Source organism: Copidosoma floridanum, unplaced genomic scaffold, assembly GCF_036245765.1.
Source record: "Copidosoma floridanum isolate Cflo_tuat_1 unplaced genomic scaffold, Cflo_Japanese_pri ptg000035l, whole genome shotgun sequence".
In the NCBI taxonomy this organism is placed as follows: Eukaryota; Metazoa; Arthropoda; class Insecta; order Hymenoptera; family Encyrtidae; genus Copidosoma; species Copidosoma floridanum.
In genome coordinates, this window is record NW_028321912.1 from 3,396,533 (window position 1) to 3,411,208 (window position 14,676).

Here is a 14,676-nt window from a genome sequence, read left to right on the forward strand (position 1 = left end):
GTTTTTTCAATTATTGGTCAATAGGTTCATTCGATGATCTGTTCAATTTGACAAGAAGTGACTCCAAAGACACTTTCATATCTTTGGTCTAGTACAATATGTTTACCTACTGAGTGTAAAATTACCGTTTATTTTTACTGCACGAGACCTTTACTTTGAATACTAACTCAACCGTAAAATAATCCCTCGGATAAGGTCGTGCGATCTGAAGCTAACAGAAAAAAAGAAGCCACGAATAAACCCTTAATCGTCAAACGTAACTATATTTTAGAGGAATAATTAATTGATCTATTAAGTTCCGATATAGTGACGAAAAGGAAATATACTTAAAGTATATGTAGGTATACATGTATGGACGAAGCTCATGAGATACACGTGTATACGGCACGGGGCAACTACTTAGCGTAACGGTACACCCATACATCCCCGTGCACTGCACGCAAGTTACACAACCGTAAAAAGACGGATAATGTAGGTGCGTATATAGGAGCCGACGCGAGCAACGTGATATTTTCCTTTTCGTTTCACGTGCGATTCTTATGATGTAATTTGCCAGAATTTCATTCACCAGTGAAAGATTCGGCGGATTTATGAAATTGACAGGAAACTCTGTACAAATCAGTTTCCTGTCTATTCGATTTTTCATAATCTCAGCTGCACATAATATTACAATCGGCAAATTTCATGTGAATAAAACTCATGAGCAGTATTGACAACCATAAGCAAAAAGGCCCTGACCATTTAATGCGTTCACTGCACACTAAGGTAGCAAGTGACTATCAATGTAGCCAACACATTAATCTATACGTCTCATTTAGAAATAGCATTGGTTTTTATAGGTAACATGTAGAGTAGACCATTAGGGCGGTGCACTGATAGTTACTAGCTAGTTCTGTAGCGAAAACTTTGCCTCTCTGTCGCTGGGGATCGTCCGCCGGTACTTATATAGATACTTTGGAAGGAAGGGAAACTTGGCGCGCGATGATTACGCATATTTAGTAAATATTATTTACTCGATTATGGCGGTTGGAGGAGTTTCAAACCGATGTAGTACATGTGTGCCCGTAAAACCGCTGCAACCGACCACCTGTAAGCGAAAACACCTTACGTTACGTTAAAATTGAAAGTTGCTCAACGCGCTTAAATCAAAACTTGGTCCAGTTTTCACCTTGTGACCTCGAACGAATCGTGCTTATTCAATCTGCGCCTTGAAGTGTTTAACGCGAATTTCGCCCTTCGAAAAAAAAGGCGTTTACGTGTAACCTGTAATTTTTATGCTCAAAGCCATGGGATGATGATAAATATGGAGATAAACATTGAGACTTTTTTGATGTATCACTTGAAGGATCGTCTTACGAAAATAATTACGCGTACAAAATTTTTACGTAGTTTAAAAATTCAACGATCAAATCTCGACTGAAGCAGTTTTATCATGTGAGTCATCGACAAGGTTTTTTTAAAACGATTATTTGTAAATATAGTTTATTGAGTCACATTTAGTACTGATTCAAAATTATAGATCATGATATCGGATATAAAAGTTGATAGGAATGATTATGTGAAATTTGAGCTTAACCTCAAAATACCAGCAGTTGATGCTTGTCTATCATATGCTGTCAGCATAGGACATGAAAATGCATGACTGTATTTATTTCAATATTTTTTGATTAAGTCCGGGAACGTGTACATTTTTATTGTGTCAGTTTTTAGCTCAATTATGTTCGGTAAATAAATAACTAGGCTACAACTTTCAGTAAAGAACTGCTTAGTTACCATAAGAGCACAAATTTAGAATTTATTTTTCATTCATCATTTTCTTGCGTTTATATTTGTGAGCCTATTCTAAAAGTTTGAGGAGTAGTGTATTGTAACCTAATAAAAGATTCCTCAAGGTTTCATGTCATTATGTTCGTAATCATTTCATAAAAGAACCACTTCAAGTATGCTGAATTGAAAAATTCCGTCTGTAAAATTTCCAACGAATCCCACGCAATGCAAATCAAAGAAAATTTCGCTATAAATACGCGCAACTCCAACTTTCTCGAAAATACGATAAACGTCACTCTAATAGCAGTCCCCGATTCATTTGCCACCACCGCACATTCATTTTTGTCCTCCAAAATGATAATTACGCAGACGCGTGCACATATAGGCCAGTTAAGTTGCGCAAAATTAATTGAGACATTGCTCGTTTCATTAAGATCGCTAAGTAGGGTAATTATACAAAGTAACGATCTCGCGCCTGGCGTCGACACCTCGAGCAATATAAACGCGTCTGCGCATATATAAACGGCAGTACGTCAATGTTTATGTTAATCGAGAAAGTGATTTCGATTGAGTGCCAAATTATCCCGCATGTGTCAAATCGCGTAAGTACTGGCTGAAAATGTAATTTTCACCCGCTATATGAGCCCCGTCGATATCTCATCCCACCATCGGTGCGCGAAAAACGACTCGCGTGCAGGGTACGTGTGGAAAAAAAGGCAAATACGCGCGTAGATGAAGAAGTCCAAAGTAGAAAGCCTGAGAAAAGTTGAGCCGGACAGCAACGACAACGGCGAACGCCACGCGCGCGTATAGAAAGCGCCAAGTAGCGCTCGATTCCTTGTCTTTTCGTCTTTAAATTTTATTTTTTCCCGCTCGGTTGGGTGTTTGGAAAAGCTACGTGGGTATGTATACGAGTGAGTCTGTGAAAATTGTTCGTTCTGTTTAAGTGTAGTTTTCTGTACGACTTTGGGGCTGCATGGTGTTGTTTCATTACACCGCGTATAAGGACACTCGAGGAAACTTGACTGCGGTGGCGCTGGTTGTACTTAAATCAAACGAGAGACGATTGATCAACTACCCCCACTCTTATGGGGTGATAAAACTCACTCAAACGAAGTTGAACATGATTTTGGGACGCCATTTTGATGTAATTAGCGCCACCACAGTTAAATTTAATTGGAGGAATCCTGTTTTGTAAAAGTATCGGGGTTTCTATCCCTATTTAATACGATTTTTTTTAGTATTTTGAAATTGTAGATACTTATTGTGTCAACAACTTTTTCTTTTTTATTAAAGTCTGGTTAGAAATCGGAAACGTGTTAAATACAGGGCACTAAAAACAACCCTCGATCGTCTGTGAATCGGGTGGGATTCGATTGATTGATTCTTTTTGATAAATAGTTTTGATTGAAACGTCAACTACAAACTTTCAAATGACACTTACTCTCTTACTTTAAAGATCACTTCCCTTACCAAAAAAAAGTAGTTTTCGTCGTACAAGTGACATTGTGTGGCGCCATTTTTCTTACTGAGGGCGCTGTAAACGTCCAAAAGTCACGACACTCACAAAAAACACCCCAAGGTAGGAAAAAATCCCTTTCCAACATAACCTCAATTTGGAGAAAAACTCCTTCCGTTCTCCTTGCTCATCAAAACCCTCCACAGCCGATTATTTTTGCGGAACCCGTCGTATACCAAATCACGCGAAGGATCATAAAGCACGTGCGGCGCAACAAGTGAAAACGGCAGTTAAAACCCCCGCGCACTTCGGTGAATCCAACTCGGAAATCGGTGTTAGGGGGGATTTATATCTGTGTACGCGAGCCAAGAGGGGGGAGGGGAATGCATGTTAGTCGAGCGCGAGGAAGGATTTGAAAACGAAGGTGATTGATCGGTATGTGCGGCCGAGAATGTAGGCTATACGGTAACGATCGGCTTTTAGTTTTCGCATACCCACTTGTGTGAACAGGTGTGTGCGTGGGAGGGATGAAAATTCCCTTGACCAACGTTGCGGATGGCTCAACAATTGACGGCACCGATTTTTTTATTAAATTTGAAAAATGAATGAAAAAAGAAGCCCATCGGTGCCTAAAAATAGCATCAAAAGATGCTGATCGCTTACTCCCACAGCAGCAAAAACAAAAGAGTCATCGTCCTCACCAACCCTTCGATCCCTCACGGTATTCCCAGACTACACCACGCCTGTTGCACACATCCCATTGGGTGAAAAAAAAACAAAAACAAAAAAAAAAAACAGAAAAAAACAACATAGAGAGAAAGACACACAGACAGACGGACAGACAGGGAGTAAAGATCGGAAGGTCCGATATTCGCGGCAGCTGCAACAGTAGTGTGTACATGTACTGTATACACGTATATATACGGTACATAGGATGCAGATCTCACTCTCGCTCGAAGCGGCGCGGCGCGAGAGAGCCGTCCATAACTCACGACGCGGCACAATAATTACTCCCTCTCCCCCTCGCGCACACACTTACGTATATATATATATATATATATATATATATGTATATATATACACAGGCATAATATAAGCTCAGTTGCACGTGAAAATCTGCCGAGATTTTCATCTGACTCTGTGTATATATACGTATACACACCACTGCGTTTTACGATCCATTATATATCATCTGCCGTGCTTTTATTTTTTTTTATTTTTTTTATTTTTTCTTAGCCAGACGTGTAGGTGCGCGCGGGAAGGATGAAGGAAGAGGGGTAATAGACTTTCGCCCACTATACGCTATTCTAGTTTTTCGCTCCTCTTTACGACTTTTGCGAACGGGCTTTTGAGTACGCGAACACCGCGTATGTGGGTAAGTATATGCTTTACACTCGATGGTGTATCCGCGTCTTTCTGCAGTAAAGAGATGAGCTACCCGATTGTTAGTTGATTGTCCATTTTGAGCAATGAGCTTGAATTATGGAAAATTACTCAAGAAAAAATTGTCACGTCTAACTCTGTGGATATTCAGTTGTTAAGATTATTATCGATTCGTAAAGTCTGGATGAAAAAAATCGTTACAGTAATTTTTACGGTAAAAATTACGGATACATTGGGGCGTCATGGCAGTTGGAATAATTCTTACTCCAAGTTTCACGAAACAACGTTTATACGTTGGAATAAAGTGATTTTTATGTTATTAATCTAAGTACAGCCATAAAATTTTTTGCTTTCTATTATACAGTTATAAATTAAGGTTTTTTTACCTTGATAAAAACCGTTTGGAAGTTAAGGAGCAGATAAAGATTTATCAGCAAGTTTTTTCCCATTTCACCACAATAACACCAATTTTCATTCTTAACTTTGATTATTTTCGTGTCATTAATGTTTTACTTATGGCATAATATTGTTTTAGGTTAGGAGTAAAGTTGGGAGAGAATTGATTATATTTGCGAAATGAAATTGTTTTAGGTTAGGAGTAAGGTGCTAAAAGCATCGTTCAGTACACTGTTTTAGGTTAGGAGTAAAGTTTGGAGAGAATTGATTATATTTGCGAAATAAAATTGTTTTAGGTTAGGAGTAAGGAGCTAAAAGCATCGTTCAGTACACTGTTTTAGGTTAGGAGTAAAGTTCGGAGAGAATTGATTATATTTGCGAAATAAAATTGTTTTAGGTTAGGAGTAAGGTGCTAAAAGCATCGTTCAGTATCTTGAAACCATGAATTCCTACAGGCAATCAAGCGGTTTGAGTAAACTAATAGTTATACATAACCTAAAATGTATAAGTTTTTAAAAAAAAGTTAAGGGCAAAATTACCCTACACGCACTTAAACGTCCAAAATTACATTATAGCAGTCATGTAAAGTCATTGTTACTTGTCCAAACTTCACACTATATCTACCGTAATTTTTACGGTAAAAGTTCTTCTCTTCGTCGAGCTCTTCGTAAACTTGTGTATAAAATGAGTTATCGAACAAACGCACAATCCCGTATATTCATAAACCCGATAATACACTCAATGAATTGCATACGACTCGTATCATTCATTATACCGTGCAGATACACATATTACACACACGTACGAAAAAAAGCACCCGTGGACAAAAAAATCAATCCGTACAATAATTATTATAAATCACAGGGCCGATGCGTAAAAATTTGTTAACCTCCGCGTATAAGTACATGCATTCGTATCGCCGACGATAACAGCCAGATACAAAACCCGCAAGTAAATATATCGGAACGAGTCCTTCGTGAACGAAAATGAGGATGGGCCTCTTTCCCGTTTCCAGTGTCCTTCTCAAATACAGGGATAACGATTGAAAAAAAAAAAAGTCGATCCATCATAGCCAGCCCCGAAAACTCGACCCGCATGGATAATTTTATCCTGTGAAAAAAAAAAAAAAATTTCTGCTCACGATACACACACGTCTCCTAAACCAGTTCTCACAAAACAAGGGGGAAAAAATATACACGTAATCTCGAGCTTATGTATACGATAAGCTCGGCGGTTTTTTCTTATTGTTCCCCATTTAATTTATCGATGCATATTATATATAATAATATATATGGTCCGCTTCGTGTACGAACAGACACGCGCGCGCGCGCCTCGAGGTGTCGAGCGAGCAAAAGAAATAAGGAAACACAGGACGCGTATGAAGTAAGTAGGTATCCCTCGGCGGTGTAATTTTAATAAACGCTACCGGTCTTCCATCGTCTTCTGCGTGCTCTTCTTCTTCGCCGCTCACAGAAGCTGATGTATTCCACTCGCACGTGTATGTATGAATACACGTATACTAGCACGTTACAGGTATATGCATACAAATGAATATAGCGAAGAAATAAAGGATGATAATCTGCTTTTATTTCGACTGATACTGCGGAGGGTTCCGGTGGGAAGCGAAAGTGGTGATTTTCCAGATGAAACGTTGATGTGTCGAGTGTTTCTCTAGATGTACAGCGTATGGATTTTTCGAGGTTGATATTTTTTGTCGAGTAACGGAAATTTCAGTCTTTCGCGATTCAATGTATCCATTGGAAATACGATGTATGATTTTAAAATCTCGACGCACGTTACGGTTCATCGAGAAAATTGGTGTGCGTGTTTTAGTGTTATAATGATATACTGGAAGAAATATAACGATCATTGAAATCGGAAATTCGGTCGATGCGATGGGAGAGTCCGTACACGATGTGTACTTGTGAATTTTTTTAAAATATTTGTCTATCAGAGGATCGTCTGGGAGTTGTGCCTTTATAATTCGAGTACGGAAAATGTATGTACCCAAATATTAATTAATTTTTTTTTGTTTCCCATATGAACGAAAATTTGGGATTGTGAAATACGCATGGAACATATATCGACCTTCAAGTTTTTCATGATACATTCTCAAGTTTTGTAAAATAATCGGTATCGGTAGCATCGTAAGAGGTACATCAAAATATTGATTTAGTGTACAAGTCGTCTGCGAGGCTTTTTTTCCATGAACAAGAGGAAACGTAAAAGAATATACCTATTTCAGATTATGGTTAATTTATTCTATCCACCGATTTTTAAATAATTTTTTACGCCGATTTCAGAGGTTTATGCCACCACTCCACGTCTGGAATTACGTTTCTGATCGGTTTTTAAGATCCAAAGTTTACTTTAGTACATGTGTCCTTGACGGTACGTATAATCAATTATAATAACTTACTTGTTCTAAAAAAAATTATTATAAATCGTTACACATCGAACGTTTAAAATTATTGTAACGATCATCTAACATCTATGAGTTACCATTTAAATTAAACTCAAGAAGGTATGGGTAATAATTTCCAAAAATCTGCCTCGCGCTACCGGTATTGAATACACAAGTGTGTAAGTGCATCGAGTCGAGTATTTTTAGCCCGTGGATTATTAATGCACCGGTAATTAAATGATTGATTAAAGCCGCGCTTCGTAATTGGAGATCATTCGTTCCCTCTCTCTCTCTCTCTCTTTCGATCACTCGGTAGAGATATGCATGTGTAATATATAATGTATACCTTCGAAGTGGTGTAATTGTCCGGTTTACTCGTGCACTCGATTTAAATTTATTTAAATTCGAGGCGGGCATCGCTGAAAAATACGTTTGCGTTATCGTTTCACGCGTTATAAAATTTTTTAAAGGGACTCATCACCTTTTTCAAAAATGACTGAGAGTGTTAGCATTTGTGGATTTTTTTTTTTTTTTAAGTCCTGATGAATTTATATCTCCCATTTGAGCATAGATTGACGAAAAAATCAAAGTGAATATGTTTTAAAAATTTAGCTCATACTTTATTAGAGGCCTCTATTTTAAGATTGAATGTAGTACGTAAAGAAATGACTTTTAATTACGAAAAATTAACGGTTCGTATGGTTGTAAACAAGCTCTTTGTACTGAGAATTGAAAATACATAATACCGTGGCAATAGATTTCGAATGATATCAAAACCAAAAAAGCACATTTATAGGTTATGTTTCTCTCTCATCAATACAGCTGAGAGATATCGATGAGTTTCAAAACGTTAAATAAATGGAGTCCTCAAAAGGAGATTTAGACCATATAAGTATGGCTGCTATCATTCATTCTCTGACAAGGGTCCCTAGCGATGAGCCTCCAAGCCTGAATGGAAGAGCCGGATGACGAGAGTTATACGTGTGAACCCCTATCTAGTGATATTTTTTGTCCAAAGGGCCCACCGGCCCGGCAAATCATGTGTGACCCATAAACGTACCGGCCAGTGTACGCGATGTGGCTTCGACGGGGTGAAAAGTATCGGTGAAGTGACATCTTTTACATTGCTAATATAATAATAATAATAATAATAATAATAATAATAATAATAATAATTATTATTATTATTATTATTATTATTATAATTGATGATGATTGTCGTGTGTAACTGTATACTTTTAACCACTATATTCTAGAACATAATGTCAATCAACGTGTGTTTGATGCATTTGAAAAACGAGATTGAAGTTTTATATTTAAAGAAGACAGATCTACTCTGATAAGTTGACGAAAGAAGATACGAGATTTGATAGTGATAAAGAAATGCAAAGTATGTGTACTACGTTAATTTACAATTGTGTCCGGCAACGATGACAATGTTCAGTTAAATTAATACATACGTGTTATATATATTCTGCCACTCGAATGTCAAATTCCTTAATCATTGGATCTCCTACTTCAACAGGTACAACAATACTATATTATTACGTGATCTTGGTGCGTAAACGAACGAAACTACCACAGTTTACATTTATGATCATTTTTCTCACAGTGCACCTATTTATAATAGCAACGTCATGATTGAAGGAATAGGAAATTACCTTTTGGAGCTACGCAAAGTAAAAAAAAAGACAATAATTACAATATGTTTATGCTTTTCAGGACAAAGAGAAGCGTAAACTCGCGTCAAAATTGAGTCATGCAAACGACATTCAAATAAGATGCTTACATACATGTCGCAACGAGTGTAAATAAGTTAAGGAATTCGCTGTTATTGTTTGACAATTTAAACCAACGGACACCACCGCACACGTATGCAAGAAACGATGCATGCACCCGATCGCGGAGTATATAGTCACTTTTCGTTTTACCTTGAACTTGTGAGTACACGTATACATGCAAATTAAGCGGAGTCTCTCGGCGCGTCAGCGAATTTTTCCCTGGTTCGAAGTATGCCAAACACTCGTCTCGTGCAGTGCAAGCTGCGCATCATCACTCAAACGAAAGTCGTCCCCGAGAAACGTATACATATATACACGCACGCGCATTCATACATTATAAACATCGGCAAAAGGTTGCAACTTTGCTAGAAATCGTGTCTGGTCTATACCCCATTCCTCTACGTACACAAGTTGCAAAAACAAAAACAAAAAAAAAGCTGTATCTTTATATGTATAAGGATACATCTATGTGCGCGCGAGAGCAGCAGCGAACGTAAAAGAGACGCGGGGAGTGAATTACACGGCAGACGCGCGCGATAGCGCTTTATCTCTCGGCCAACCGAGGAATGATGGATTATATATTCCGCGAGCTTGAAATCCAGTTCTTCGAGGGTTCCCTTTTTTTTTTTTTTTTTTTTTTTTTTCCTCCACGTAGTGACGGATGAATCCGCGCCCCGGGAGTCTACAAGGTAGCGGTGTCTTTGCCGGGACCCGAAGGTGTGATAGGAGAATCGGTGTCGATAAGGTTCGTCGGAGAAAAAAACCAACGTTCCCAAATGCTTATCTGATGTGTATTGCGTCTAAAAGTGCACAGGTTGCAAGGCTTTTTTTTTGTTACAAACAAATTGGTCGGTGGGGCTTCAAAACTTTGAAACCTCGCCTTTATAAAAATGCAGCTTGGAGCTTTACAATTTGCCTTACGGTTAGCTGTACTTGGACATATTATTTTCGGTAAACGTAGTTGTAAAATAGAAAAATACAGTTAAACTTGAGTTTGAAGATTACGAAGATTACGGAGAATCAATAGCCCAGAGTAAGTGATACATATTCGTTTGTGTCATCAACAAAACCAAACGGGTAGAGCTTGAATCGCCCACTGTAGTATTTATTTCCTGATGGTGTTGAAAACTCCTGTAATAAAAAAAAAAAAAAAAAAAAAAAAACAATTTTTAAATTACATGGGAGCATGAAGTACTCATTATTTGAGACGCACGGTTGGTTCTGGAATGAAAATAATTTACAAATCTCAAAGTTTTTTTTAACCCAATACAAGTGTAACTTCGATAAGTTTGAAAAACTACACAATTAATTCTTGAACATATTTTTGAGAAACTTTTGTTAAAAATCATTGTGAATACTTCAGCAATATTTTATATCAATGATAAGAATGAGGCTGATAAAATTCAGCCTATTTATTTATGTACGATGTAATTTTACCATACAATGAACAAAGAATCCTCATATGCTTTATTGTACAAATCGAGTTTTTTAACTAAAAATAAAATAATATAGCTGTGACACTACAACTGGTATTGAATTAAGTTCGAATGAACTGAAGTGATTTAAATTGTGTTGGAATATTGAGTTATTAGAAGAAATGGGCTGTGACATAGATCATCAAGATAATTGTGGTGAGTTACAACAATTGAAAGTTACGTTTCTATGATTTTTGAAATTACAAGTGCGCTCAGCCGCAGATATAGTATTTTAGATGGATCCATATATTCCGGTACTGTGCAAAACTGTGTGAACTGGAGGCCGATATTATTTTCTGATTAATTTAAATCCATTTCGATGAAATTACACTTTGGCATGAAGCTAAAATTTAAACATTTCGATTAACTATCAAGTTACGATTACATTGGAAATTTTAATTTATCTCCTCTCCAATTCACAAATCGAAAAATTTTCGATTCAGCGGACCAAAGTTTGAAACTTAGTTTCTAACAAGTTGGAAAAGTAGAGTTACGATTCTCCTACAGGTGGACAGTCCTGTTAGTTCAAAATTAATAAGGAAAAAAAAACCACAACAATTTAAACCGAGACAATTTTATCTTTAACAGGGAAAACATCACCTCTACATTATGCTGTTGAGTTTTACAAGGAATTCGAAGTTTCAATTTTACTATCAGTTGGATCTGACATAAAAATTGCCAATAATGATGGAGAAACTCCATATACTTGCTCTTGACGAGCATAGGAAAAAGCTCATGGTTGCATGCCTGTACTTCTGTCCAAAAAACGAGGAGCGTTGAAAGGAGATTTTGCCAATTGATGTTCAATTTGACTCGGATTTATCAACATTAGAAAAGACGTTCATTACCCCTCAGATTTCACTTGGCGATATTCTCACGGAATCAATGACGAAGAGGTTTCCTGCGCTGCCGAGACCCCAACGCAACGCCATCCTCGAGTTCATCAAATTCGATGACCTGAAATTACAACCCAAAGAGTTGACGCCGTTGTTCAAGTTGCAACGCATACAATTCTTGAAGACTGAGAAATTGTTCAACATTGCAATAACTGCACTACGAGAACTTTTGGATCCAAGATTACCCGGACACTGTCTCCAATCTATTACGATTAATTTGGATTACGAAGACCTGTGGGCTTTGTCTCTGATGAAAAACAACGAAGATTCATAAGAGATCCGCAGGGCGCGTGGAATTCAGAAAGAGCCGATCACACGTTTGATGGATAACAACTTAATCGTTGAGTAGTGTTAAGCGCACAGTTTGATAAATCACTGTATGGCAGAGTCGATTGTCCGGTCTGCTACTTTATTTTTTTTTTTTACGCGATTACACGTATGTTAATTTGTTTTACTCAAAAGTCCTTATATAAAATTGTTTTTACGCAAAAATGTAATTATCGACGGTCGAAAAAATAGTCGAATCGAACGAATTGTTTGATTTTGCAGCACGAAACCTGTGACACTCGTGAAAATTGATTGATCGGTGGAGCCGAAAAATGCAGGGGGCGCAAAAGTAGATTAATTGTACGCGGTTCAGCTGAGAAAATAGGACGATAGCTCCGTTTATATACACATTCTCATTTAGCCGCATCAAATACGAGTAGCGCCGCCCCGATTACAATAAAATTACTCACCGCTCGTCGAGCTGTACTCGCCGATGTAGCGCCGCGTCAAGTATCGCACCACCACCGCTGAAACAGAGAAAGAAAAAAATAATCACATCATCGTGCGTATAGGCTCTTTTTTTCTTATTGTATTTTCCCCCAATGTGCCAATATTCATTAATGTAATCGACTGTTCGATATCGGATTCCATTGTCATTATCGATGAAATTTTTTTCGTTCTACACACACACGGATTTACCATGAATCGTAGTGAAACAAACAGCAATAACGTAAATCATCGTGGTCATTGGATGTGTGCGCGCTGTTTTCTCGGTCGGGCCCATTAATCATCGCGACAAAGCGGCGAAACAATGCCGCCCGGCACAGCCCATACGAACTATTAGGTACACGGGTATATTGCATTGGGTGCAGTATGCCAATGATAACGCACGCAATGGGGAGGGGACTGTCGAATTCCACGGGTGTGTGCACACAAGTGCCGTTGTCGTATCGTTTTGGGGTGCAATGCACGTGCCCGAGAATCAAGGCCGAAAAATGCACGTTCGAGCTCCAGAGATAACAGAGAAATGGACAGTCGAAGCCGCGCACCTTGGATTCTGTGACAATGTGATAATATATGTGTGGGTGGTGCGCGAAAACGTGTACATTTTGTACATTATTGTCGTGAAAACATCAGGATAAAATTGTTCCAACGACAGATAACACAGAGTCGCTCTGGTTGCGTTAAGTTTATTGCTATGTAGTACAGTGACGACGTGTAAACGTCCGATTTTTATTACGAGGATCGGTAATCTAATTGGTTAGTATACATACTTGGACAAGTGATTTTGCTCTTACTCTGATGTATATGAGCGAAAAACACATACTCACAATGAATAGTTTGTGCGATTAATTTAGTTGCATTTTTGTTAATCTTTGCTCTATCGATGTATCGTTTGTTTAAATAACGTTGGGGGACGAAACTTGTAATACATTATATATTATTTTATTGAATAACGATTGAGTTTTCAATAATAATGGACAACAGAACAATGAAAAAAAAAAAAAAAAAAATCTTTTTGCCATCAACATTAGAGAAAATCTGGTACTTATTGCTGCGTGAAAAAAAAAGGCTGAATCTATTAATTGCCAACGACACGAGGTAAAAGGGAATTGAAATAATTGATTAAAAGACGGTTTTTCAATTTGTCCCTAAGTATCATTAATTTCAACCATTACTCCTCATGTAATCAATTTACAACTGATTCATGCAAGAAAAAAAAAACGTAATTACTTAGAGCAGGTACATTTCTGTAAAAGTATTTAGTCACTAACAAACATATGTACAGACCCTAGGGTACATAGTAAAGCTACCGTGAGTTGAGAAAAAAAAAAAAAAAAAAAAAAAAAAAAAAGAGTGCACAAAAGTTCCACAAAAGGTACAAACCAAATACGCATATATAAACCACACTCGCGTATAGTATCCATTTCTCTGATGGCGATCACACCAGCATCGCGAACCCTCCCATTATCCGCCGAGAGGTTGGCAAGGTCGGCACAATCCTTTGCCGGGGCCGGAGATGCCATATACGTTGTCCCCCATTGAATCGCCCGCAATTCGAAATATCAGGACTGCAGGTTTAAAACAAGTACATACATCCCCGGTAAGGAGCCGCTGACCCGATTCCGCTAGCCACTGAGCACACCTGTGCTGCAGATATGCATATACATAGGCGAGCGAGTCGGAGCTAGCTCTATGCTAATTTTACCGACGTTTGCTTGCGCTTTCAGTCAAGTTGCGTGTATGTACTTATCAGAGAAAGAGCATTTTTGCCGCGAGCTTTGAAGCTTACTTGATTATACCTGTACTGATAATGCGGCTATACGTATAACATCGTGTTCATGTATCATCCCTAGTTGTCAAGAGTTTCCTGTGTTAAATCATATGGAGCAAAAAAGCGGCTGCCGTTGACGAAAGGTGTGTTAAGGTGACAAGTAGCGCCAAATGACTGGCGCATAGCGAATAGAGTTAATAGAGTAATCTATCGCTTTTTTTTATTGTAATTAAATCCATTCGAATTTGAACGGGTGAGTGCAAAACCATTGCTGGACCCGACGAATAGTTGGTCGATGGATTCACGATCCGAATAGTTTTAGGACTTGAGGTTTTTTTTTTTTTTTTTTATTATTTTGTGTTTTGCATCGATAATCGAAGAATGTAACGGTTGGCATGGAGGTGTATAGTTTCCTTGTATCATAAAATTGCCTATCCGGCTCATCCAACAGGTCTGTCAGTGTTCAGAAACCAAACATATTGGTATTTTTGAAAAACAAAGTTATGAAAACTTTTGTCAGTTAACTGTGTGCTATAGTTTTAATTTCACAATAATATCACGATTTTTAGGATA

The 14,676-nt window shown here is 37.9% G+C and overlaps 1 protein-coding gene across 1 annotated transcript in view; it reads right to left on the reverse strand.

Moving 5' to 3' along the window:
• The window catches only part of LOC106641451 (ras-related and estrogen-regulated growth inhibitor), a 115,599-nt gene that overhangs the window by 67,577 nt on the left and 33,346 nt on the right, over window positions 1–14,676 (reverse strand). Inside the window, exon 2 of the mRNA XM_014355876.2 lies at window positions 12,299–12,355. Coding sequence (XP_014211362.1) covers window positions 12,299–12,355 — 57 coding nt within the window. The remainder of the gene's footprint in view (window positions 1–12,298; window positions 12,356–14,676) is intronic.